Source organism: Heloderma suspectum, chromosome 3 (genome assembly GCF_057233095.1).
Source record: "Heloderma suspectum isolate Gila_16-S chromosome 3, 16-S_ref, whole genome shotgun sequence".
Taxonomy (NCBI): Eukaryota; Metazoa; Chordata; class Lepidosauria; order Squamata; family Helodermatidae; genus Heloderma; species Heloderma suspectum.
In genome coordinates, this window is record NC_139460.1 from 307,695,798 (window position 1) to 307,722,476 (window position 26,679).

At 44.1% G+C, this 26,679-nt stretch overlaps 1 protein-coding gene across 4 annotated transcripts in view; it reads right to left on the reverse strand.

Moving 5' to 3' along the window:
* TNIK (TRAF2 and NCK interacting kinase) overlaps positions 1 to 26,679 on the reverse strand; it is a 424,016-nt gene that overhangs the window by 150,070 nt on the left and 247,267 nt on the right. For all 4 annotated transcript variants that reach the window (XM_084847490.1, XM_084847491.1, XM_084847489.1 and 1 more), the window contains exons 8-9: positions 23,056 to 23,110; positions 20,172 to 20,250 (exon numbers count right to left, since the gene is read on the reverse strand). In XM_084847490.1, the coding sequence (XP_084703616.1) occupies positions 20,172 to 20,250; positions 23,056 to 23,110 (134 nt within the window). The remainder of the gene's footprint in view (positions 1 to 20,171; positions 20,251 to 23,055; positions 23,111 to 26,679) is intronic.

Genomic DNA, 26,679 nt, shown 5'->3' on the forward strand with positions numbered 1-26,679 from the left:
GGCAGAAAAAAAGAGGGCCCCGCCTTATGAAGAAGGTCAGTGTTAGTATACGTATACAAAAGGTGACCCCCTCGATTGGGGGTGGAGGGGGGACTTGATCACTCCCCCGAGCAGGCACTAATACTCAGCAAGGCGCTGAGGAAACTGCTTCGCTCTAGTAGAAAAGTGGGAAAGTGGGTGGCAAGGACATATGAATGAAGTGGTGAATTTGATGATTGTGTGAGTGGCTACTGCGGTTTCTGTTGCATACCGTTGACCGTCCGGGTGCCCAGGCCAGTAGCAAAGTGTGTGGTGTAAAAATTCCTCTTGTGCCGGTCAGTGAGACCCCTTACTCGCTGACCAATCCCCTTCCCTCTTTGTGTCCATCTTCATCTTAAGTGGGAGGCTATGAGAGGTGGGGGAAGCAAGACTTGCACCCCCGATGAGAGATGTATGTTAAAAAAAAAAAAAAAGGAAAAAGATTTTTTTTAAAAGGATTCAGAATAGAGAGAGGAAACAGCAAAAAGCTCAAGGTCAAGCTGAGAGAGAAAAAAAAACAAGATCTGAGGCTATTAGAGAAATGTTGCAGGACAGCCTGGCTTTTAACGAAACGTGGGAGTGTGAGGCCGAAGAAGTAGCCATTAGCCTAGTGCGCCGAGATGGGGGGCAGGAGAATTTCCCACAACGTTCTGAGTTGTGCAACATCATCACCTCGCCTAATTGAAATAAAATCCCTAAGAAATGGAAACTAAAAATGAAGACCCAGACGATAAAGGCGCAAAATGGAATAAAGGTGAAGAATCAGCCCCCACAGCACAGGCTAGACCCCTCTTCGAGTAGAAAGTGTGCCATAAGACTGTCCCAAAGCAAAATAAAGCGGAAAGACCACGATGAAGATCTCTGTCAAGGTAGCCGTGTTTAGCTTTGAACTGTCCTAGAATTTCATAGAGCCTGTAGACCATCAGCTATATGATTTCTGAAGAGCGTAACAAGCTTTTGCCATGGGATTCCCTGCAATGAAGAAATCTCACTAATTTAAGTGTCCAGTGTTAGACTGCTTGAGTGTGTGTGCTGAAGAGACCAAGAAACCAGACAGCATGTTCCTGGCCAAGCCAAAATCACGCTACTACCATGCTCCTGGAAGCTGCAATAAACTGTGTAAGCTGGGAGACCCAACCTGATTGAGAAGAAAAGAAGATATTGGAGTAACTGTCTTAAAAAAACAGTGAAATCCGTGTAGCTGGCTAGGTGACGCTGTCAGTAATGTTACAACTTTAAATTAAGACTGTTTTCTGTTTGAGACCCCAGCGAAGAAAGCTGACCCGAGTTATTTGTTGCCCGTGCCAAAGCAAAGATTTGCCTGCCCTGTACCTCATCGTGTCCTGTTTTAAGCTTAGGATTTACAAATACAAACAAACTGTGAAGCTTGCCTTTGAAGTCCTGCAAATCACCCCACCGCCTCCCCGAAGAAGATTAATGGCTGCCTGAAAAATGCAAGTATAAGGCGATGCCCATCACCCCCCAGTGTCCTGAGTTTCGGCACTTTGCTTTTGTGTACCAAGTTGAAGGGGAAGAGAAGAAAAGAGGTGTGTGTGTGTGTGTGTGTGTGTGTGTGTGATATTGTAAATCCCTGGCTAGCTTGTCTAGTAATAGATAGCCCCGAGAGCTCCCCCCCCCTCCCATTGCTGGATCTGCTCCATCATGCCTTACCATGCAAAAAATGTTTTCCATTCATTGTGTTAAATTGCAAAAAAAGTTTGTTGTGTATATTTTATGATTTCTTAGATATCATAAAATATATGTGATATTTGCAGATTAGTGTTAGTTGCAACTCCAAATGATACTGAGTGTGGTTCCTAATGGATGACAAGAGAAAAGACAAAGACAAGCAGAGAAAGACAGAGACAAGTAGAAAAGACAGAGAAATAGAGAAAGTGGCAGACAGATAGAGAAGGGGGGAAAAAAAGAAGAGGAGGAAAAAGAAAAAACATTTGTAAAGAAGAAGCGTGGCCATAGTTGCCCCCAGGGTAAATTAAAAGCAGCTGATTATGCCTAGAGCTTATTACCTGGGGGTAAAGTAGCCACAATAATGTAATAGTTCTTTAAGATGAGAAAATGTAACTAGAAGGAGAAGAACAGCCTATCCCAAATGTGCGTCATTGGGACTAGTGTAGGGCAGAAAGGTTTACGTAAGTGAGTTTAACTTGAAAAAGACACATGAGGAGACAAGGCTGGTGCATGGAGCGGAAAGTTTTATGTAGAAAGTTTGAAACATGATCTACAATACAGGCAGATCAGCAAGAAAAAGAAAGCAAAAGAAAGAGAGAGAGATTTCTCTTCCCATACTAATGAGTGAAAGTGTTATCAAGCACTTTGCCTGGGAAGCGAAGTTTGTTTACAGGAGGCTGTGCCTGAGAACCAAACACTTCTAGCCTATGCTAAAAATGCTTGCTGGTGTTGTGCTGCCTCATGGGTAACATGTATTGTATAAAACCCATTTAGCCCAATAGCTCGTGGTTCAGAGAAGCTGTCTGATCCAACCATTAGGTACGCCTGTGTGCTGTAAGTTACCCAATAAAGTCTCCTTGTAAGTAACCCCCCCCCCCCCGCCGCTGGAATCCCAAAACACAAGCGGGGCTAGAGTGCCTCACCCAGTATCAAACCCTGCTGTTAGAAGCCATGAAGGCAGGTATGAAGAAGTCAGTTAATATGACCAAGGTGTCTAAAGTGCTGCAAGGTGCCACTGAGGCCCCAGAGTGTACTTGGAGCGTCTTTTAGATGCCTATCGCCAGTATACCCCCCTCGACCCAGAGGCCCAAGAAGACGTGGACAAGGAAATAGAAGAAGACCCAGCAGAGGCAGAGGCAGAGTGTGCCCAGTGTGGACAAGATGGACATTGGTAGCATGAATGCCCAAATAAAATAAATCAAATACACAAAGGAGAAAACCAAAGGAGCCAGAACGGGCGAGAGAGAAGACAGCTTGAGAGGGGCTGTGACATTGACTGTAAGGGGCCGTGATATTGACTTCATGATTGACACTGGAGCGGCATCAAGAGCAAGCAAACGTTAGCCTTAAACAAGAAGTCCAAACACTGGGCAAAGTTTTTCAAGCCCAGTGTCGCTTTGTCTTAGAAAATAAGCCCCCAATTCCCATTACAGAGATTCATCCCTTCCAACCAAGAGATAAAGTATGGGTCAAAAAATTAAAAAAAATGACCCTTGACTCCCAGATGGAGAGGACCAAAAACTGTTATACTTTCCACCCCCACAGCTATGAAAGTAGCTGGAGTTAAACCCTGGATACATTAGACACGAGTTAAGAGAGCGAGAGGGGGGGAATAGACTGTGAACAGAAATCCTGAAAATCCTTTAAAAATTATTCTGAAAAAGCAGTAAGAAGACTCAGGCTAGACCTTACTGTGGGCACACCGGGAGACTGTCCACCCTGTGTACGGTCAGACCTGCCACTGGAGAAAATTGAAAAAGGGGTCTAGACCCTACTGCAGCTAGCCAGGTGAATAGCTGCCCAGCGTACAGTCAGATCCCAAAGAAGATCAAATATGCATGTTTATTTATTTATTTCATTTCTATACCGCCCAATAGCCGAAGCTCTCTGGGCGGTTCACAAAAACTAAAACCAAACAACACACAATAAAGCAATTTAAAATATATAGAACATTAAAACCACAATATAACAATACAACCACAATAAAACCTAGCAGCAGTACAGGAGTTTAAAATACAGATTTAAAACAGCAAAGATAAAAATTTAGAAAGCTAAAATGCTTGGGAAAATAAAAAGGTCTTCACCTTGCGCCGAAAGGAGTACAATGTAGGCGCCAGGCGAACCTCACTAGGGAGCTCATTCCAGAGCCGGGGTGCCACAACAGAAAAAGCCCTCCTCCTAGTAGCCACCCGCCTCACTTCCTTTGGCAGGGGCTCACGGAGAAGGGCCGCTGATGATGATCTTAAGGTCCGGGCAGGCACATATGGGAGGAGGCGATCCTTCAGGTAACCTGGCCCCATGTTGTAGTGTTAGTGGTGCTGTATTATAGTTCCTTAATAAGGTGTGAAAAAGGGGGGTCTGCCCCTGGAGGGGGAAGTCTGTCCCAGCAATTCGCTGATAATTACTGGCTTCACTTAGCTAATATCACTAGAGTAAAGCATTTTTGTTTACCAAAAGACATACCTGCGAACAGGCTTATTAGCTCTTGCCTAATACCTGTCTGTAAGCATCCTGAAAGAATTCAAAATGAGACTATGTTAAGCAATTTTAATATAAACTTGACTTATTCCCAAAATTCTGACTGGGGCATAGTTACAAAAATCTTACCCCCTACAGAGTTCACTCTACATACTCCCATCGTAGCTAGAACAAATGCCACCTCACGAGCATTGTCATTATTAAATAAAGAGTTGCGTGATCTAAGAGGTGCTGTTCTAAAAAACTGAGCTGGTATAGATTACCTCTTCCTTCATCATCTGGGTTGTGAGACGCACCAAAAGCTTTGCTGTTTTAATTTAACTGATAATAGTAATGCTGTAGATGAGCAGATCAACAAGCTGCACCATATAGTGGCTGACATCAAAATAGGACAACATGATTGGCTCGATTGGTTGACCTCTTGGCTTCCAGATCTCAGCTGGCTCAAAGCATTATTTGTTCTGATCTTACCAGTAGCATTAGTAAGGGTACTGTTATGCTTCTGCACTCCCTGGTTTATGCGTTGCTTAAACAATCTGCTTACTGCCTCAGCCACAAAAACAGCTGCCCGCTACGCTCTAATAGCTCAACAAGATATTAAGTAAGAGGCTCGCTATAAGAGTCCTGTGTTGTGCTTCGCAAACCAGAATGTCTATTTGCATAATGAAATGCTATAATTGTAATGAAATTATGCATTTAAGGGGGGAATGTAGCAGCCATATCGGGGGTCAGACTAAGTAGCCTCATGCAGCCTCATGCTTCATGTTCTTGCTGAGCTCTTGCTCTCTGAAATATATGTTTGTAAGCTGACTAGACGCAGGAATCTCTTAACTTGTCAACAAAGGCTAAGGTCATAGTGATATGTATATCATGTTCTCTGCTGTTCTCTGCTTATCATGGCTACCCTATAACCCATTTCTTGTATTATAAACAGTGGTGCTAGGAGAGGAAATGCTGAATACTGCAAACCCACACAGAAAGGGGCGGGGGAGATTTTGCATATGTGTCATAATGTCTATAAAAACAATTTGCTGATGTAAATCGGGGCTTTTGGCTCTTTGGAAGTGATTCCAGCCTTAAGCCCGCGCGTTAAATAAAGAAGAACTCTTTTTCCTTCACTCCGTGGTCTCTCTGACTCTGAGTTCTGCAACAAGGGAGTGAAGGAAAGAGAGCTTGTATACTGCAAGGACCCTTGGGAGGGGAGCATCTTGCACATTCACAAAGCCACATGCTGCATTCCCCCCCCCCCTCGCCACCTCCACAGGTTCCCTCTCAGTACGGGCTGGGCAACATGCTACTACAACAGTGGGGCTGGTCACACATCACACTACCCCATGCTGGGTGATATGCTATGCAGAGTATGTTGGTTTGCAAACAACCTACTGTGATCCCGTCAGAAGTTCAGGCAAACAAGCTATGCAGCGTGGTTTATTCCCCCCACCCCCATCCCTATCTCTCTTCCTCCTGTATTCTTCCCGTCCACCCAGCCAGTTATCCCAGCCTCCTTTAAGGTGGAAACCAAATCCCACCATCCCTTGTACTGTTGCTATGTCAGCAGCCTTGTCTTCAATTGGTCCGCTTTGCACTATGGGCATCTTCTTCTGTCTTCTGGCTCTGTTGGCTCCCCACTGTTCTCAACCCAGTGTTGATCCTTCCCTGCTTCCCCACACCCCCCACCATCTTGCATCACTCTGCTTCCCAAGGCCTTCCTTCCTGCTCCTACCCCCTCGTCCCACTGCTACCCCACTTCCAAGCTGGATTGCCAAGCCTTTGCTGGGACCCCTATCTCCACCTGTGTGCAACAAAAAGAAGTGGGGGCCTCCAACTCCTAGAACCTTTGTAGGAATGGGATGACATTTAATATGCAAGGTCCACTCATGGGAGGCCACCACATGCACTACTGGATAATTGTGTGACTTTGCTTTTTCATGGCAAAGTGAGGATTTAATCATAGCTGAAACAAACCTTTTGGTTCCCATCACCTCCCTTCATTTCCCTTCCTGCTCCTACCCCCTCTTTTATACTCCTTAGTCCTTACCCATTGTCCCAATTCCCAAGCCTTTGCTGGCTCCCCCACTCTCCAGCAGCAAACTGGAGCAACAACACAGAATACCAACAATTTTTATTGGCATACCAAGTGGCTTATTTGGCTTGCTTAATACTGGGTTTGCATAATACTACTTTGAATCTACTAAGGCACTGTGGCGTCAGTTCTGGGTTGGGGGTGGGTCGGATGGCTTGCTTGGGGGCTGACAGTGGCAGTGAAAAATTGGGGGGGAGGTTCAGTCTTGTGGGTTGTAGAGAGGGGAAGAAGCATCTGCTAAGTTGGGAAGGGGTGTGACCTGACTAGAAAGGAGAGATGCTTATATGGTGGACTAAGTGGTTTAAATCCCTTTACTCTCAAGGGTCCTGGAGGATTGGATCTTTCTTCCACGGTGGCAACCCTGCACCAGGGGAGTATAGGTTAGGGCCTGAGAGGGACCTGGGAACATTGCACCCAAAGGGAATGGGATGAAATGTAATACTCAGGTTCCCCTTATAGGGAGGCACCGGATGCACTACTGGATAATTGTGCGACTTTGCTTTTCCATGGAAAAGTGAAGATTTAGTTGCAGGTGAAACTGTTTGGGAACTGGGGGCGGGGGGTGCTTTCCTTGCTTTCCTGCCACAGCTGAATGTGGCAGGAAAGCAAGTTTGCTCAAGGTCACTCTGCCAATTAGACACACGTGTGAGCAAAAGTAACTTTGCAGAGCGCATTGCTGAAGAAGGGGGGGAGGGAGGAGTCAGGCAGCAAAGGGGATGGAGCATCGGCAGCAGTGAAATCTGTTGCTAGGCAGACCTCAGGAACAGAGATCACTCGAGAGGAGTAGAGCAGCAGCAGCAGCGTTTTTGGCTGCTGTTGCCGAGCATCTCTTTAGGTGATCTCCATAACCCACACTGGTGAGACAGATGACATGCTAACACAACATAGGTAAAACAACCCTTACTGTCGATCGTAGGTTCTCGGGGTCAGTTGTTTGGGGGAAACAAGCCACTGTGGGTGGAAAAAACAGCTCACAGATGACACCCTAACTCATCATGGGTTGTTCCAGAAAACAACCCATCGCGGGTTAGCATGTCATGCAAATCCAGTATTGTATCCAACACACTAGGGAATGTGTTAGGTTACAACTCGAGTTTACAAGACCTAGGTTGTGGGCTTCAATGTGAAAGCGCCCCAACACTAAGCAAGGGTATGTTTAACTCTTCTAGCCAAACCATTTAAGATGCACATTACACTTCTAGCATGTGCACCGTGAAGAGTTAGAATGTCTCTCCTTTACAGCATGCAAGGTGAATACACACATTTCTTTTGCCACTGCTAAACACACATTGCAGGAACCTGCGATGCCATCTACACAGAATGAAATAAAAGCTATGTATCTACTTTCTTAATTACCAGGTTCAAGGAAGTATGGGCTAAACCTTTCAGGCGTATGAGCTAACAGTTTAAGGTAAGAAGAACTCTGCTAAACAGAACAGAAAAAAAAATGGAAAGAAAACTGTATGTGTGTGTATTTCTACATGAGGCTTTTATTCTGCACTCACTCATGGTAGTTTATGGGTCCTTTAGATGATGTCGTCATCCTCCAGGACATCTCCCTCTCTTTGCAACTATTATCATGGGATTTTTCATAAGGAGGAAAGTGGTATTTTCTCTTCCCACCATAGAAGCCAAGTGTAAAAGCGCAATTCTGCTATATTGCAGTGCCATCTAGTGGTTGTAAAATGAAATATATAGAAGGGCAGAGAAAAAAACAACCCAGAAACAGCGGATCTTAATCTCACAAAGAATCCGGAAACAGAAGCCCTGGAAAAGGTGCAGGATAAAAGCCTCATGTAGAAATGCCGTGGTGTGTGTGTGTGTGTGTGTGTGTAAGTAAGAGAGAGAGAGAGAGAGAGAGATTGAGATTGTCCACAAGTTCAATTAACAGCAGAGCTGCACAGGAGGAGAAAGCGGTTAACCACTTGTTTGCAAAGCAGCAAGTGGTTAACGAACAGGCTTTTGTATCAACATCTCTAAAACGACAAAAAAAATTAGCATGCTGCCTGCTAATCCTGTACCAAGACTATGCATGGACATTTAATTTCCCTTTTACTTCATCCCCAACTTGATTCCCCTACTCTTGTCGTATTCTTCCTGTTCAAACAACTGGCCTATGGCAAACTATGATGGATGGATCAACTGAAGAGGATACACAGCTGTGTTTATCTGGCACACACAGCTGTCCAGTTTTTGCTGACTACTTTTCATAGCCAGATTGCCTCCCTTGTTCACTCTCTTTTGCTGCTTTCAAAAAAAGCAATGCCGAGGCAGCAAGAATCGCGCAGGGCAGTTACAACATGTTTATGACCACAATTTCATATTCATATGACACTTTGCCTAAGCATTCAGAGCATTACTTCTCCACTTTATAACCATAATCTGTATAACCCTTATTTATTTATTTATTTATTTATTTATTTATTTAATTTCTATACCGCCCAATAGCCAAAGCTCTCTGGGCGGTTCACAAAAATTAAAACCAAACAACACACAATAAAACAATTTAAAATATATAGAACATTAAAACCACAATATAACAATACAACCACAATAAAACCTAGCAGCAGTGCAAGAGTTTAAAATACAGATTTAAAACAGCAAAGATAAAACCCTTATCCCTTATCTCTAAGGTCCCTCAATATTATTGTACTCATGTTATAGTAGAGGAACTGGTGCTGAGAAATAACACCATGCTTAAGGCCACCTAGTTATTAAATTACCACCAAAATTTGAACCAGGAACCAGTGGCAGAACCTGGAAAAAATATTGGGGAGGGCACAGAAGAGGCAAAATACATTTCTGAGGATGAGCACTTTGTTCTATGTTTTAGATTTCTGAAAACAAAATAACAGTATATTTCACATTAGAACTCCCATCCTAAACATATTTTCTTTGAAGTAAGTCCTACTATTTTTGATGGAGTCAGGTTTCAAATAAATAATAACAAAGGGTCTTGTGGCACTTTAAAGACTAACACTTTTATTATGGCATAATAAGCTTTGAGGGACACTGTCTACTTCATCAGATGCATCATGTCCACATGCCTTTCCTTCAAGTAATCACAGTGATCCAACAATGGAGGAATGGTGGGAGCAGCAAGCTGCTTCTTTGAGGGTGGTATTGCCTGCTCCCCTCTGAAGTTGCCTATATCAGGGGCATCCCAGCTCATAACTCTTGTGGTAACCATTATTCTGTAATTCTGTATTAGCTCATGACTTGTGCAGCTGTGCCATTTGTGCACAGAAAGCAAAGCAACATAGGAAACTGCTTCATCCTGAGTCAGACCATTTGGCCCAGTCCTGTCTACACTGACCAGCAGTGGATCTCCAGGGTTTCAGGCAGGGGGCTTTCCCATCCCTACTTGGAGATGCCAGAAATTGAGCCGGGGACCTTCCACATTCAAAGCATGTGCCTGAGCCATGTTTGGTCCACACATTAAGGCCAACTCTGTTCTTCCAAGATATATAAGAGATGGATCAACTTTCAAAACCTCATCTTGCAACGATCCTGTGATAGGCTAGGATGGAAGGGTCGCCACCTTACACCCTAGACATGTACCTTTAAATCTCCCAACACAATGGGAGATAAGGAAGTCATGGCACCCAGTCCCTCCCTTATCCTGTATCCACCCTCTCTTGCACCTGCTGTGGAACACACCTGGAGTGCAACACACCTCAAAGCAGGTGGGGGAGAGTTGTAGGCAATAGGAGCACGATATGAGCAGGCAGGGAGAAGCCACGGCTGCCTTCTCTGCTGATGCACTGGGAAATTTCAAAAGTATATGTCTGTGTCCTGAGTAAGAAGCAGCCAAAGCAGTTTTAGCATAGCTATGTTCTCCCTCCAGCAAATCTCTGCTTCCTTTTCTGTTTCACTACATAACCCCTATTTCTCCCTGTTTTTCTCTTGTCTCCAGTAGCAATCCCTGCCCATGTATTAGTTCTCCCCATTCCTCATGGTATCCTAGGCAACACTGAACCTGCTGCATGCCAGTTATTTATGTACTTATTTATTGCATTTATATTCCACCTTTCCTCCAAAAAACTTAATACATTATGCGTCTCTCCAATTCAGTCCTCACAACAACCCTGCGAGGTAAGGTTAGGCTGAGAGATGGAGCTTGCCCAAGGTCATCCAGTGGGGTTCATGGCTGGGTGGGGATTTAAACCAGGATCTCCCTAGGCCTAGTCCAGCTCTCTTAACTACTGCACTATACTGGCTCTCATGCATAATGTAGGACCTGTTGAGATTTTTCCTTCTATTCTGTCTTGAGATGGTATCTGGGAAGAAATCAGGAGCAGGCACTGGGCCAGGATGCTCGTATTATCACAGTTGGAAGTCAACAGCTGAAGCAGGAGATCCTACAGGTATTTAAATGTGAGTCTCTTCTGACATGAAATTATACTCTTTTTAAAGAGCAGAGGGAAGAGCAGGCAAGGGAGCCTGATCTCTCCCTGGGTATAATTCATGGGTGGGAAAATATCCAAATAGATCCTTAGTCTCAGTTACACCAAAAAGACTGTAGACTCTGTATGCATGGAATGACAGAAGCTGGCCATGCCTTTTCCTCCTATTGGCCTTCACTTCCTGCCTCTGCAGTCCAGAAAATCATGCCAGCTTTCAGGATGCTTGGAGTGCTATTGATGCTTGCTGGTGGTGTTAAAACACAGCCAATAGTGCCTGCTGCTAGTTCCTGCTGATAGCAGCAGCACTGGGGAGGCCTCAGCAATGGCCAACACCCTGGGCCACACAAAATTCAGCCACAGGTTCCCCCATCAGCATTATAAAGCTTACCCCTTCATTAAATCACATCTTGTTACAATACAGTTACAAAAATACCCTCAAACCTCATGAGACACTTGTATGGAAAACATCTGTAATCACGTATAACCTCTCACCACAACTTACTAACAATAGATTTGCAAGAAAACGACAAAGGCAAGAATAAGCAAAAATTGACCTGAAGCTCACTGAAGAAATGCTAGCAAAGAGTGAAACAAAAACACTTGTTTTGTATTTATTTTAATGTGACTACAAGGGGGGGAAGTTATTTTAACTGAATTAAGGCCATTTGAAAACAGGTGCAGAGATGCCAAGACAAGAACCAAGCCAAGCATTTTTCTTCTGTTTTTTCCCCAATTTGCAACAGCAGGAGAAACTCCAAATCTTCCCCTACTTATCAGTGGATTCCACTGACTTAACTTCTTCATCTTTAACCCTCATGGAGTTTACAGCCAGCTAGCCATTTTCTCCATATTTAAGGAGTGACCTCTAGCCCAGGGACCTTGGAGCACGCTGAGCCAGACACTGCCACATTCTTGAGGCAGGCAGGTCTAAACCCACTTAAGACCATGTCTCCTTGGACTTTGGAGCTACAGAGCCTGGGAGGGAACTGTTGATCTCTGACTCTGAACAAACTGCAGTTTTAAAAGTTGCTTTCTTCTGTGAATGTAAGGCTTGATGAAAAAGGAAAGCTGACACAGAATTCTTAGCATGCTCTGTTTCCACTGATGTAGGATGTGGAGGCTCACCTCCTGACATTTAAAAAGTGTATTATTTTTATTGCTCACTCTTCCTTGGCAAGTTGAAAGCAACTCACATGAGCTCCCAGTATTCTCCTATCCAGGAATTCACAAACCTAGAGCCAAACTAGATGGTAATCATGTGGTTGGCCCATGCACGCTTGGTTTTCCTTTACTCAGTAGCAGCAATTGGGGTGGGGTGGGGTGGGGTGGGGGTGGGGGTGGGGGTGGGGGTGATTTGGATTGCTACCACAATGTGTGGGGAGAGGTAATTGAACCTTGCTCCCACCACAGTCCCAGTCTGGATCCCAGCCTAACTGCAATGGCTGCTATTTGACCCAGGAGGAAAACCGCCATTAGCACCCCTCCCAGGCCTAACAGAACTGTGGCAAGGAGAGTACAATGTGGATCAGGACTATGGTGGAGACAAAGGGTTGAAGCCTCCCTCCCCACCATGAGTTCAAAAACAAGCACACAAGGGGAAGGGGAAAGACTGATGCTCATCCCCAGGGTGGACATCAAATTGGGAGCTGATTCCGCTGGACTCAGCATATGGTCCTTAAAGAATGAAAGCACTACCTTTAAGAGACCAGTGTGCTCTGGGTCACTTAACATGGGTGGCTTATCTCTAAACACACACTCACTGCCTTTCGATTCTCGATACAGGGTGATCCAAGCATGAGTATTCTCAAAACTTTACATCCTATAGTATATACTAATAGTGAACTCAGTGTTCTGAGTGTGGATCCTTATGCAGACAAGATGGCACCATCCATGTAAAAGAATGAGGTTTCAGTTAGCTTGGGGGAATCCCAAGGTTTATTTATTTTTATTAATTTTACTTGTTGTATTTATATACCACTAAATATAATAAAATCCCTAAGCAATTCACATATAAATATTAAAATCACATTTAAAATACAATATTAAAAATATAACATTAAAAATAATTCCAATTACAATCAAAGCAATACAAGGAGCAGTAAGATGGAGCGGCATGATTAATTTAATTACAACCCGGGGAAAGCCTGGGTGAACAGGTATGTTTTCAGGAGGCATTTGATGGATGCCACATTTTTTCCCTCCTGAACTGCATGAGGGAGGGTTTTCCAAACAGTGGGCACAGCTACTAAGGCCTGCCATCGAGATATTGCATGGCGACATTCCATTAATTTCGGGATGACCAGGAAAGCCTCCTCTGATGATCTTAAAGGTCAGCTCGGTATATACAAGGGAAGGCAGTCTGCTAGATATCCTGGTTCCAAGTTGTTTAGGGCTTTGGATGACAATAACATAGCCTTGTACGTAGCTCAGTAGCTAATAAGCAGCCAGTGCAGTTCTTTTAACATAGATGTTATGTGAGCATAGCTGGGTGTTCCAGTGAGCACCCTAGCTGCTGCCTTCTGCACTAGCTGCAGCTTCTGAACCACACAAAAGGGCAGCCCTATATAGAGCGCATTGCAGTCATCTATCACGAGGTTACCAGTGCCTGGATCACCGTGGCTAGACTATTCCTACCCAGGAATGGGCGTGTTTGACATACCAACTGAAGTTGGTAATGGTAGCTCTGGGCCACCGAGGTCACCTGGGTCTCCAGTGACAAAGATGGATCCAGGAGCACCCCCAAACTATGTACCTGCTCCTTCAGAGGGAGTGCAACCCCATCCAGAACACACAAACAGCCCAATTCCTGGATATGGGAAATGCCAACCATAGGGTCTCTTTCTTATCCGATTCAGCTTCAGTTAACTAGCCCTCATCCAAACCATAGCTGCATCCAGGCACCTGTTCAGAACAGCCTCTCCTGATTCAGATGTCACAGAGAAATAGAGCTGGGTGTCATCAGCATACTGATGACACATTGCCCCAAATCTCCTGATGATTCCTCCCAACAGCTTCATATAGATATTAAATAACATTAGGGACAGGATGGTGCCCTGTGACACCCCACAATTCAGCTGCCATAGGGCTGAGGCACAGTCACCCAATGCTATTCTCTACAACCAACGCTGCAAGTATGAATTGAACCACTGTAGAACAGTGGCTCCAACTCCCAACTCACAGAGGCGGTCCAGGAGGATACCATGGTCAACGGTATCAAAAGCCACTGAGAGAACAAGAAGAAGCAACAGGGTCACACTCTCCCTATCAATCTCCTGAAGGTCATCCATTAGGGTGACCAAGGCTGATTCTGTCCCAAAACTGGGCCTGAATCCAGACTGGAATGGATCTAGATCATCAGTTTCATTCAAGAGCGCCTGCAGCTGAGACACCACCACTTTCTCGGGCACCTTACTCAGGAACAAGGTGCTTGTGACTGGACTATAGTTAGCATAGATCCCTGGATCCAGGGAGGGTTTTTTCAGGAGTGGTCGCACCACCGCCTCCTTCAAGGCAGTAAGGACCAGACCAACACACAGTGATGCATTCACAACTGCCCTGATCCATCCAGTCAGTCCCCCATGGATAGCTAGAATAAGCCATGAAGGGCAAGGGGCAAGAGAGCATGTGGTGGGTCATATAGATGTAAGTGTGTTGTCAACATCCTCAGGCTCTAAAAACTGAAACTGATCCCACAAAACAGGATAAGGCATGCACTGGATACCTCAACAGACACTGAATCAATAGTGGTGTTCAGGTCAGCATGAAGGTGAGTGATTTTATCTTCAAAGTGTCTTGTAAACTCATCACAGCAGGCCTCTGAGGTTTCCAGCACCGGGTTCACTGGGTTTGATGAAAGCAACCCGCAGACCACTTGGAAAAGCTCAGCTGGATGACTACTCGATGCAATGGAGGTGGCAAAGTAAGCTTTCTTTTGGCTTACAAAGTGAAAGGCTTTCACTGGCAAAAGTATATTTTTAAAAGCTTCAAAAAATACCCTAAGGGAGGGGGGAAAGCCCAAAACAGCCTAATGACCTGAGCATGCTCAGTAGGCAAGGAATGCTGACTGACAGTTTGCAGGGGGGAGGGAATGTAAAATCGAGGAGGGGAGGAAAGGAATGGAGTGGCTGGAATTCTGAACAGGTGCACTCCACACTGCAAAATTTTGTTGCAGGTCCGACTTGTTTATCTGTATTACAGCCACAATCATGGCATCAAGAAGTATTTCTATAGTACTTTAAAGTTCTCAGAGTGCTTCACATACATCTTCTGATTCTTGCAAGAGCCCTGAAAAGCAGGAGAATATTGTTCTTCCTATATTACAGACAGAAAGCTCAGGCTAAGAAAAGAGTAGATTCTTTAAGGGCACAGTCCTATCGATTGTGCCCTAAATGATCGAAAGTCATCCAAACTTGGAGACTTCCAATGCAGGGCGAGAGGAGCAGCGAAGGCAATCTTCACTTCCCCATCCTCCCATCTTGAATTTTTCACTATACAGGCTTTCTTGCCTATCTAGCAATGGTGCTCCAGAGGAGGAGGAGGGAAGGAGGCTGGAGAGGCATCAGGATAGCTTGTATCCTGGCCTATCTGGTCTCCTCCCTACCCACTGAAATGCCCTTTTCTCCCTCTGCAAGGTCGATTTTCCTACCTTGGAGGGCAGCTGGCACAGTTCTTTCTGCTCTGGCTCTGAGGGGGTGGGGAAGGATCTCCAACTCCCTCTTCTGAGGCTAGAGCATTGTCTCCGACCTCGAAGAGGGGAATCCCCAGTATCCTATGGCCCCACAGACAATGCCTAGGGGCCATAGGATTGCTCCCTAAGCCAATTTAGTGAATTCATGACCAAGGTAAGATATGAACTGGGGACTTCCTGAGTCTTTTAGCTACAGTAGTCTTTTAGCTACAAAACTATACCAACTCTCTAAGGCTACAAATCTGTACCCACTTACCTAGGAGTAAGCACCATTTTACTCAACAGGACTTACTTCTGAGTAGACATACTTCTGAGTAGACATGTATAGGATTTCACTGTAAGTCTCTAATTAAGGCTGCACTATTAGAGACTACCTTTGTCTGAAGAGTGTTTTCATAATAACTAAGATTGATTAAAGTCAGTGTTTCATACCTTGATCATAGTTTGGAAGAAGGTAGGTAGGTAGGTAGGTAGGTAGGTAGATAGATAGATCAGATTTAATCTGTTCTGTCTGATAAATCAAAAAGATAAAAAGAATGTTTGAGAGTTACATACTCTGTATTGAGTCAACTTGGGAATTAACCCCACTCTATCTTTTCAGAAAACAAAAGTTCTGATGCAGAAGTTCTATTCTGCGTAGGAAAATGAGGAAGGATGATACATTAACAATCTGACTAAGCAAAACAGTTTAAGTGCTTGTTATCTATACAGATGGTGTTTTACAAGAACCCCACACATACACATTTCATGGGAGTTTGGTTTTCAGCAAAAGTGTTTTGTCTAGTATGTGTTCTCCGGTCGTCTTTCATTCTGTTTGGTAGCTCAAGCTCTACTGAAGAATAAAACAATGCATTTTCATTAAAGTTAAGTCTCCTTCTCCAAGCAATTTGCAATGTGCTCTGTGAGGGAACAGACCATAGCAAAATGGGAGAGAGGGGCAGAATCAAAACCAGATGGTTTAATATGCTTGCAGTGGTTGCTAGCAACAGGTTGCTGTCATAAAATATTTATAATTTAAAGGTCATTACTTAAGCTAGTCCTGGAACATCCCCTTGTTGCAAGAATGAGCCACATAGTCATCACCTGATGGTTACAATATGAAATGATGCGTTACATGTGTAAATTTACCACTGCTAATCTAACACAATGAATTGTACTTAGCATGAATATGAGCCCAGATTCAATCAGCTGCATCTCCGGGTAAAGGATTTCAGACAGCAGGATTGGGAAAGATCTCTGCCCAAGAACTTGGAGAACTGTTGCCAGTCAGTGTAGACAGCACTGAGTTAGATGGACCAATGGTCTGAGACTCAGAATGCTTCCAGAAGAGTCTTTTAATGTGCTATTGCCCTGCCTCATTCACATAATTTTATGTTTGCATGTGTGTCTTCTAGACACCACTGTCCAGTTTGTAGTCCTCCTGTGTTTTCCAACCACTTCTTCCATATTTTTTCTCACCAGAAAAAATCTATTACGGAAGAACAGATGGAATAGCCCGTACAATGCCTTTTGATTGGTAGCACTAGCTAGGGACAGTATCCTGTTCGACACTACTGCTAACATAAATTATATTGCACTAGCATAAGCAACCTCTAGCGCAACACCAATGCTGTCGGCTGACATGATGACTTTCCCTAGAAAACTTGTCACACTAGCAAACTCTACTGGAGTAGAGGTTGCTTACGCTAGCATGTAATTTTATGTTAGCAGTGGTGCTGAATAGGATACTGCCTTAGGAGCCCTCTGTCTGGAAGAACCCTCAGTGTAAAGGAAGCTATGTATGTTCAGCTTGGATTACCAAGGGAGAGGCCACAGCTCAATGACACAGCTAGGGATGTCACAAGAAAATGAACAGTAATAAAATTCCTCATGAGCAGCTTAGGGTGACCAGAGCCTTTCTCAAAGCCTTCTTGCCCCAAACCTTGAATGCCCACGGCCACATTTATTGATATTTTAATATTAGTTTTACCTCATATTGTATAACTGTTTCAGTATTACCGTACTATACAAAATATTCACTGATCTTATTTGCATTGGCCCTGAAGAAGAATTCTAATTTGAAATGCTCAGGGCCAATAAAATCTTTTTTTTCTGCATGCATGGGATTTCATCTCCCCTCCTTTTTCCCCTGAGTATCCAACTAGATGGACCACTGCTCTGACTCAGCATACAACTTCGTAAGCTCACTATTGCATCACCACAAGCACAATGCTGTTCAGTGAAGTCATTTTGCATACTCAGCCAGTCATCAAGCTTGCAGTAATGAAGTATAAAGTAATAGAGTGGTATACATACACGTGTGAACCCCAGTCTTAAAAACAAACAAACTTTTGAGTACTAGAGACTGTTCCTTAAAAAGCATATTCATTTTCAATTGAAAATACTGAGACCTAGCATGTGAGAACTTTAGCATTCCTTCCCTCTTCACATGGTAGAAGCTTCTCATGGAGATGGCCATGGAATTCTTTAGCTGAGGCTGCATCAGTGCAACTTACCTCACAGTATTCTGGCCAGTGTTATCACTGGTTTCCATTTATTTTTCCAGGCCCAAGTCAAGGTACTTGTTCTGACCCTCATGGATTAGGACCTATATATCTTACAAAGTACTCAACATTATGAGTAGAGAGAGTGAGATCTTATCACTTTTATTGGTCCCATCAATAAAATGGGTAAGTTCTGTTGACTGGAGGAGAGGGGCCTGTTATAGCTGTGGAATGAGCTCTAGAATACAAACACCTCTCTCTTAAATTTTAGGGGAAAATGCAAGAACCACATTTTTGGATTAGCTACCCTAGAACTGTTCTCCCTGTATATGCAGGGAGTTTGCTTCACTGGGATGTGAACATACTATTCCCCCACTCGCATTCCGAACTGGTACATTCCAGGAAAATCTGCAGTGCTTACTTCGTGGGATGTGCACACTAGGGATGTCAGAGAATTCTGCCACGGATCTTGGTGAGGCCGAATGCCAGTGCATTCGGCCCCCCGAAATCCATGGTGGAACAGTCCGCACGCCCCCCGCGGATCCCCCCCGGGACAAGACTTACCTGGGGCGGATGTTCCGGACAGCAGTGGCTACAGTGGTGGCTTCGGCGGCAGCAGTGGCGGCTGGTCTTCTGACCGGCTGCCGCCGCCACCATTTGCAGTCTTGTCTTTTTCTTTTTTTTTTTACATCAGTGATAGGCTACGTAAAGACTTATGTAGCCTATCACAGCTGGGTTAAAAAAAAAAAAAGTGTATGCAAATGGCGGCGGCTATGGCCGCCGCCATTTGCATTCCTTATTTTTCGCCGTCTTAGTCTATGTAAATATTTACGTAGACTAAGACGAGGACAAGAAAGGGGAACGCAGATAGCACCCAGTACGCTATTTGCGTTCCCCTTTCTTTTCTTCGTCTTCGTCTACGTAAATATTTACGTAGACTAAGACGGCGAAAAATAAGGAACGCAAATGGCAGTGGCCGGAGCCGCCGCCATTTGCGTACGCGGTTTTTTTTTTTTTTTTACCCAGAGCCCTCTGCAGCTGGAAATCCGGCTGTGGACAGCCCTGGCCTGGGCCTGGCCGGCTGCTCCGCAGAGCCGCTGCGGAGCACAGCTGGCCGTCGAGGATTCCAGGGGGGAGGATCGGATCGCCTCCCCCCCCCATCGAGGATTCCGGGGAGAGGGACGGAACGCCTCCCCCCCCCGAATAGAATCCGCGAAAAGGTAAGTTACTTTCGTACATCCCTAGCGCACACCACTGGTAGGATAGAGGGCTGTATCCCAGCTTTGTATTTAACAACTCAGACTGTAGCCATAGGTGACCATGAATTCCACGCAGGCAAGCACATAGAATGCCATGAAAGCAAGTGAATGAGCTGGCAGAGGAGGAATAGTTTTCTCCGTTCCTCCCTTGCCAGTTGGCTTGCTTTCCATGCTGGCTGCAGAGGGAGGGAAACCTTCCCCTAAACTTTGTCCCTCCTTCCCCAGCCTGTTTTGTAGAAGGCAACTTCTGTTTTGTTTTGTTTGCTAGCCTGGTACAGGGGTGGTTTCCTGCATTTCCATGCTGGCTGCAGAAAAGGGGGATTTCCCCTCCTCTGTGGCCACCATAAAAACACATTCTACCAGCCTCTTAGAAGACTAGTTAAAAAAATGGCAAGCTAGTCACTTTTGTGGGCTTAGGCTGTGGTATCCTCCAATTTGAGAAATGCAATGCTGAGATAGGAGCAATGTTTCTTTTCATGGCTTGCTCAATCTGGGCTCATTAACTGGTGTAGAGTAACACGAAAGGCAAAATCAAGTTCCCCAAAAATCTATGTGTGAGAATTACACTGTGTGTCATGGTGACATTACAGTGCACAAAGAACAGAACTATGTCTGAGGGCTACTGGCTCCATGTCAGCCTTTTCACTTCCTTCTAGCGATCCCATGTCGAAAGTATGAAACTCTCCTCAAGCCTGTTCACATGACCCTCTCTGTTCATGATACAATTGTGACTTTTTTCAGTCAGCCTGTACGGACTTCCAGCTACATCAATCTGCAGTAGGAGTGAACCCAGACACCACATACAAGATTCAATCCAGGCCCATGCTGGATTGCTCACAGTTTGAAAGATCTCTTGGCCCACTGAAACTTTCAAATTCCTGCACACACAAACTTTGCCATCAACTTTAATGGGCACCTACTCAAACCTTATTTCCTGCAGATGTGTTTTTTTGTTTACTTGTTTATTTGTTTGCTTTTGCAGTGCCAAAGATGTAAATAAGGTATAATGGCTTCTTACAGCATGCAAATGAAATGTATATGTAGAGAGTAGAGGGCGGACACACTCACCATTTCTTTGATTTCAACCTGGGGGCTGGGTTCCGAGGAATGAGGAACAAAGCTCTCATGGGATGCATGTCACAAAGGGCTGAAAAATCACAACAGAAGGCATCAGGTACAGCACAAAACATAATACACAGAATGTTCTACCAAAGACATTCAGTTCTACCCTAAGATCCTGATGGTGTTCTCTCTACACTCTAGAGTCACATGTGATGTGGGAAGCTGAACCTACTGAGTTGCTTGTTAATGCGCTTTAATACTGCTCTTACCATGAGAGAAGACAATGAGTGACTCCTGCTAGGAGGTGGGTGCTTATTATAACAGCTCCACTGATCTATCCCAGCCTTCCCCAACCTCGTAATCTCCAGGTGGTTTGGACTTCAACTCCCATCAGCCCCAGCCAGCAGAGCCAATAATCAGGAATGCTGGGAGTTGTAATCTAAAACATCTGGAGGACACCAGGCTAGGGATGGCTGGCGTGCTTGGTCTATCCTGAATTTATATGAAACAAAGGGGATAGTTATCTTATTTTTGTACCAGGGCCACATCATCAGCACTTGGCACCCCAGAGGCCTGAAAGAGCTCACTGCTGATGCTGGTCCTGGGCAGCTTGAGTGGCAGCTGGGTTTGTGGGCTGCCCACCATTTTAATTAATCACAGTTCTCCTGACATAGAGTCACCATGGAAATTATGTAGAGTTATTATCAAAAATTAAAATGGCACCACCACAATTTTAATTTCCCACAGTGCACTGAAACCACATTACATCAGGCCAACCTACAGTATGTAGTTGCAGAACAGGAGCCAGAGGACCCCTGGCCTGGTTACAGCATTGTATCAGTCCAATCTGCCTCTTTGTTGCCTGTTTTTGGCTCACAAGACCAGAGGAGAAACCACAGACCAAGCATGAAGGGAGAGTGAAGTTGCCCATGTCCTGAAATGTACATTACAGTGGCACCACCTCATATTTTTGACTTTGCAGCCAACAAAAAGGTTGGCCACCTCTGTGTTAGTTACAGGTTCTTTCATGGTTGTTTATTTAGCAAAGCAATAGGTTCCCTGGCAGTTTAGAGTTTACACTGCAGACCATTAGAGCGGGGGGGGGGGGGGCTCCAGCCCACAAGCCTAATCTGGCCCACAGAGATTCCCCATCCAGCCTATAGAACCTTCATGGAATCCTCCAGGAGGCGAGGCTTGGCCCCTGGAGGAATCCTACTGTTATCACCTCCCAGCGCTGGCCAAATCTGTTCATGCACCTCCCAAAACCACAGGAATTCTCCACAGGGGAGGAAGCTGTGTAGGTAAGGCATCCCAGCCAAGAGGCTGGCCCAATGGGTCCCAGTCCAATGGGCAAGGCACTATGCAGGTAAAGCTTGACTAGCTGAAATATTCCTCCAGTCACTGACTCAATTGGGGCAGCTTTGCTTATGCTGCATCACTGCCACTGCCCCCCATGGTGGAGGAACTGCGCAGACAAAGTGTCCCCTGCTGAATTAGCAGCTGGAGTCAGAGTGGCTTTCTTTGCATAGCATCCCCCCAATGGGGGAAGCCAGTGCACAGCAAAGTAGGGTTCTGGCTGACATGCTGGAAGAATCCACCCAGTGTGCTGGCCCGGAACCAAATTGTGTCAGGGGATGGGGCCATACCCTCTGATGTCATTTGGCCCAGAGAAGGCTTGGGGGGGTCCCCCCACCCCTGGTGCAGACCAGTTCACCCACTGTTACCTATGGAGGAAAGGTAACAAAGGTAACATTTATCCCCATGCAACACTGTTTAAGTGGATCACTTCATTTTTTCCCATGTGAGTGAATGGCAGCCATTAATTTAAATGGGAGAAAGAAGAGGGGGAAGTTGAGGCTGAAAAATAGTGGCTCATCTAAAGCGACCTAGTGAATTCATGGCAGAGACGAGATTCAAACCAAAGATTTCCTGACCTGTAGCTCACGCTCCTCGCTATTATGCTATACAAGCTACATCAATATATCTACACACACACACACACACACACACACACTGCAAGAGACAGAGAGATTACTTAAAGGCATGTCAAGTTTGACAAGGAGGAAGAAGGAGAAGGAATGAAAAACCCAAACCCTTTCCCCAATTCCTCAAAGTGAAAAAGCTGTCCAACTATATGCAAAACTATTATGTTGCATAAGGCTGTCAATAAATCTAGTAAAATACCTGTCATTATGACAGGCAGGGTGTATGTGGGTGTACGTGTGTGTTAGGGTTGGCATGCTAGTCAACTGACGAGTCAAATACTGTCAATTGACCAGTCAATTGGCCACCTAATATTTGACTGCTGCCAAATACCGTACATTATTACATGAAGCCATAATGCTGACAATGCATGAAGAACTGGACTGCTGCCAACCTAGCACAATTGCCTTTAAAAACGGACTTTCGTGGCTGTTACTTCACTTTATTTCTGTTTTAATTCCATGTGTGTGTGTTAACTGTAGGCTGGTCCTGCTGTTCCAGTATGAACACAAAAGAGAGGAACTGCTGTGAACCTGTTATCTAACACTGTTAAAGTTATAATTATATTTATTGCAATTTTTAAAAATTTCATTTCTTCACAATAACAATTAACTAAAGGATTGAGCCTGTTCCTGTTTGTCTAGCCTTGTTGCGGTTTCTGCTTCTTGGTCACGGTAGAGCATGGTGGAAGGCTAAGAATGTTCAGACAGACAGACAGAGATTTCTTTCCTCTCTTGAAACTGTCAGTTCATCCCACAAATCCAATGTCTATCTCATTTCAACATTTTGCTTGGAGATCATTTGTATACAGTTTATCACACAGAACCGGACTCACTGCCAATACATAATGAAACTTAACAAGCAACAATCCAAAGGACGATAACGTGTAAAATTGGGTTGTACTCACGAGGAGCTCCTTCTGCCATCTCGATGGCGGTTATCCCTAAAGACCACAAATCACTCTGAAAGAAATAATCAACAAAACTTTTAAAGAAATATCCAATGCTAGCTCAGCCAACTGAGGGAGCTAGTGCCCTGTCGGAAGAAGTTCTTGCCCATTTGACTGCTCTAGGTTTGATCTGTATTGTCTAAATAAGTCCCTGATCTCCTAGGCTCAGAAGATTTAGGCCTTTCAGACACCAATTTTTATGTTCTTCCCCCTATTAAAGCTGCAGAGTTGAGTTCCCCTCCCCACAGACTGAAAAAAAATACAGCAATTGCTATATGAGAACACTGAAGCTATGTAATCCAATGTGATCCTCTTTCAATAACAAAGGAATAACTCTTTGAAATGTAAAAACCCAAAGAGCCTGGCAGTTAATCTTTCTGCAAAAGTAACAGGCAATTATCTGCAATCCCCCCTCCCTCTGACACCCCCTAGCCAATATTCTCAGCTCCTTATTCCCTTGAACTTTATCACATTAGCTTTATTAGAACAAAAGGGACTGGGTAAAATACCCATGAAACTAACTCAGATCTTCAAGCACCATAAATATATGACATGGCCAAGTTCAGTGTAGTGTAGTGGTTAGAGTGCTGGCCTAGGACCACGGAGACTCAGATCCAAATCCCAATTCAGCCATGAAGCTTGTGGGTGATCCTGGATCTGTCACTATCTATCAGCCTAACCTACCTCACAGGGCTGTTCTGAGGATAAAACAGGTGGGAGAACTCCTGCTGAAGGGCAGTATTAAAAAACACCACTCAAATAAATAAAGTCTTTCATTTAGTACCGCAGTCCAAAGCACAGGAAAATGTGACAAAGCAGTCCAAAGCACAGGAAAAAACCCACTCAGGCATGTACCTCAGTGGGTAATCTTGGGCAAATCACCATCTCTCAGTCTACCCTACCCCACAGGGTTGTAGTAAGGATAAAATGGAGAGACAGAACGATGTACACCACCTTGAGCACTTCGTTGGAAAGACAGGAGAGAAATAAAATAATAAAAAATACAGTCTGGTGGCTCCCCATTTCAAAAAAAGGATCTCATAAGAACTGGATAGGTTCAGAAAACATTATTAAGGGATTGGAGCACCTAACCTATGAGGCTAAAGAATTTGGGTGTTTATATTTATTTTATCTCAAAAGTGTATTTCTCATTTAAATTTTTAAAATCCTCAAAGAAGGGATATATGAAACTGCAGCAGAGAGATTCAGGTAGTTTTACTTCAGACTAGTGGAAGAGGCAGAAATAGTTGGTGTCAAAGAACTTGTAAATAATTATTAAAGAGCTAACCAGTAAATAGAAGTTGGTCCAGTTCAGATATAACCATCTTGGTCTAATAAACTATGTTTTATTAGATCAAGAACAAGCACTGTGCACTCACATGCTCCCTTCTCTCACGCACTGTAATTTAATACCTCCAGGATTTCTTAAACCACATTTTGACCTGGTTCACAACTAACACCAATTCATGGGTTAAACAACCCACTAATTGGCGGGGCCAGGAACAAGCAAACACATTGCTAAAAATTCAATGAACCAATAATTCCTATTAATATAGTAACACCTTATGCTAAATATCATGACTACAAAGCCTCTATTTATATGGCCTTCTTTTCTCTTTCTTCCTAGTCTAACCAGTCTCTCTTCTGTAACTGACTCTGCTAACTTTTCTCACTGCCTTTAACTGACCTTTACTGCCTTGGAATGATCCTGTGCATGACATGCGATTCCTTCACCAATGCTAGGTCATCACCACCCAGAGAGCTTCGGCTATTGGGCAGTACAGAAATGAAATTAAATAAATAAATTACATATCTATCAAAAGTCTTTTAAGTTTAGAAAGAAAATTATTGAGGTTTATAAAGTAACTGAAGTTATGGATTATGTGGAGGGAGGGAATAAAAACAAAAATAAAGTATTAACAACTTAAATTTCTCAGAATTTACAGAATTGACATAAGCTAGATAATTATTCTACAAACTGCGTAAACAGAACTTTATTAAGATAAATAAAACAGTATAATAGGCATTTTGAAATAGAACAGACTCATTTCTGTGTGTTCAGCTGAGGAAGAATCTCAACCCCAAGTGGGTTGTAACCAGCTGATGTTGTCAAAAGCTTAAAAAAAAAAATCCAAGGAACTATCCAGTTGATAACACTCACTGTGCAAGAAGCTTATCTCAGTGGCAGGCATGATGCCTTCCAAGCACTGGCATTTCCATTTAAAGGATCCTAGAGGCTGGCTATACATTACATTTGTGATGGGGATGTTGCCAAACGTGGTGAGTTCTCCCCATCCCAAATGTAACATTACAAGCTCTTGCCTTGGAATTTAGCCCCATTATATAGTGAGCATCCCTATTTCCAAGTCCACTTCAAGTGGTAAATGCTGGTAAGAGTAAGGATACTGAAGCCAAGTCAAGAGGATGAGCTCTTGTAAACATTATAGTGGAGGCCTGAGATTGCATGAGAAAGGGAAAGGCCCCTCTGTGTCCCCAAACACCATAAGACCACCTGCTCAAGAGTTTCTTTTTCCAGCATCAGGGAACATAACGGAAAAATATCTTAAAGTCAACAAACCAGTTCTAACAGTTTTTATCTCCATCAACAGAAGGCCTTTTGTAATGTTAATGGGTCCTAATAGACCTAATAATAGTCTTCAGACACATGTAGGAAGAAAGCCAGATTATGAAGCACATAGTCTTCGATGTCTATATACTAATGCCCAGAATATGGGAAACAAACAGAACGAACTTGAACTCTTAATTCAAGAGGGAAATTATGACTTCATAGGTATAACTGAGACTTGGTGGGATGATTCTCATGACTGGAATACAGCAATTGAAGGATATAACTTGGCTTCACAAAAAGCACAGAGATGACCAGAAAACAAAAAAGGACACATATAGGAAGTGGAAAGAAGGCCAAGCCACAAAGAAAGAGTACAGGCAGGTAGAACAGAATTGCAGGGATGGCGTCAGGAAGGCTAAAGCTGAGAATGAGCTGAGGTTAGCGAGGGAGGCTAAAAGCAACAAAAAGGCTTTCTTTAGCTATGTGCATAGTAAAAGGCAGAGGAAAGAAATGGTTGTTCAGCTATTAAATAAGGAAGGCCAAATGATAACAGATGACAAAGAAAAGGCAGAGGCGCTCAGTTCCTACTTTGGCTCAGTCTTCTCCCAAAAGAGGGTCTATGACCCCCCTGGCAAAGGCAAAGTTTAGGCTGAAGGGGCAGGATTGCAGCTTGAGATCGATAGGCATGGTCAAGGAACACCTCATTACTTTGAATGAGTTCAAATCTCCAGGGCCAGATGAACTGCATCCTACAGTAATAAAGGAACTGGCAGAAGAACTCTCTGAACCGCTGTCTATTCTGTTTGAGAAATCATGGAGGATGGGGGAAGTGCCAGATGACTGGAGGAGGGCTGATGGTGTCCCTATCTTCAAAAAGGGTAAAAAGGAGGAACCTGGGAACCACAGACCAGTCAGTCTGACATCAATCCCTGGGAAAATTCTGGAGCAGTTGATAAAGCAATCCATCTGTAAGCACCTTGTAAACAATGCAGTGATTAATTGAAGCCAACATG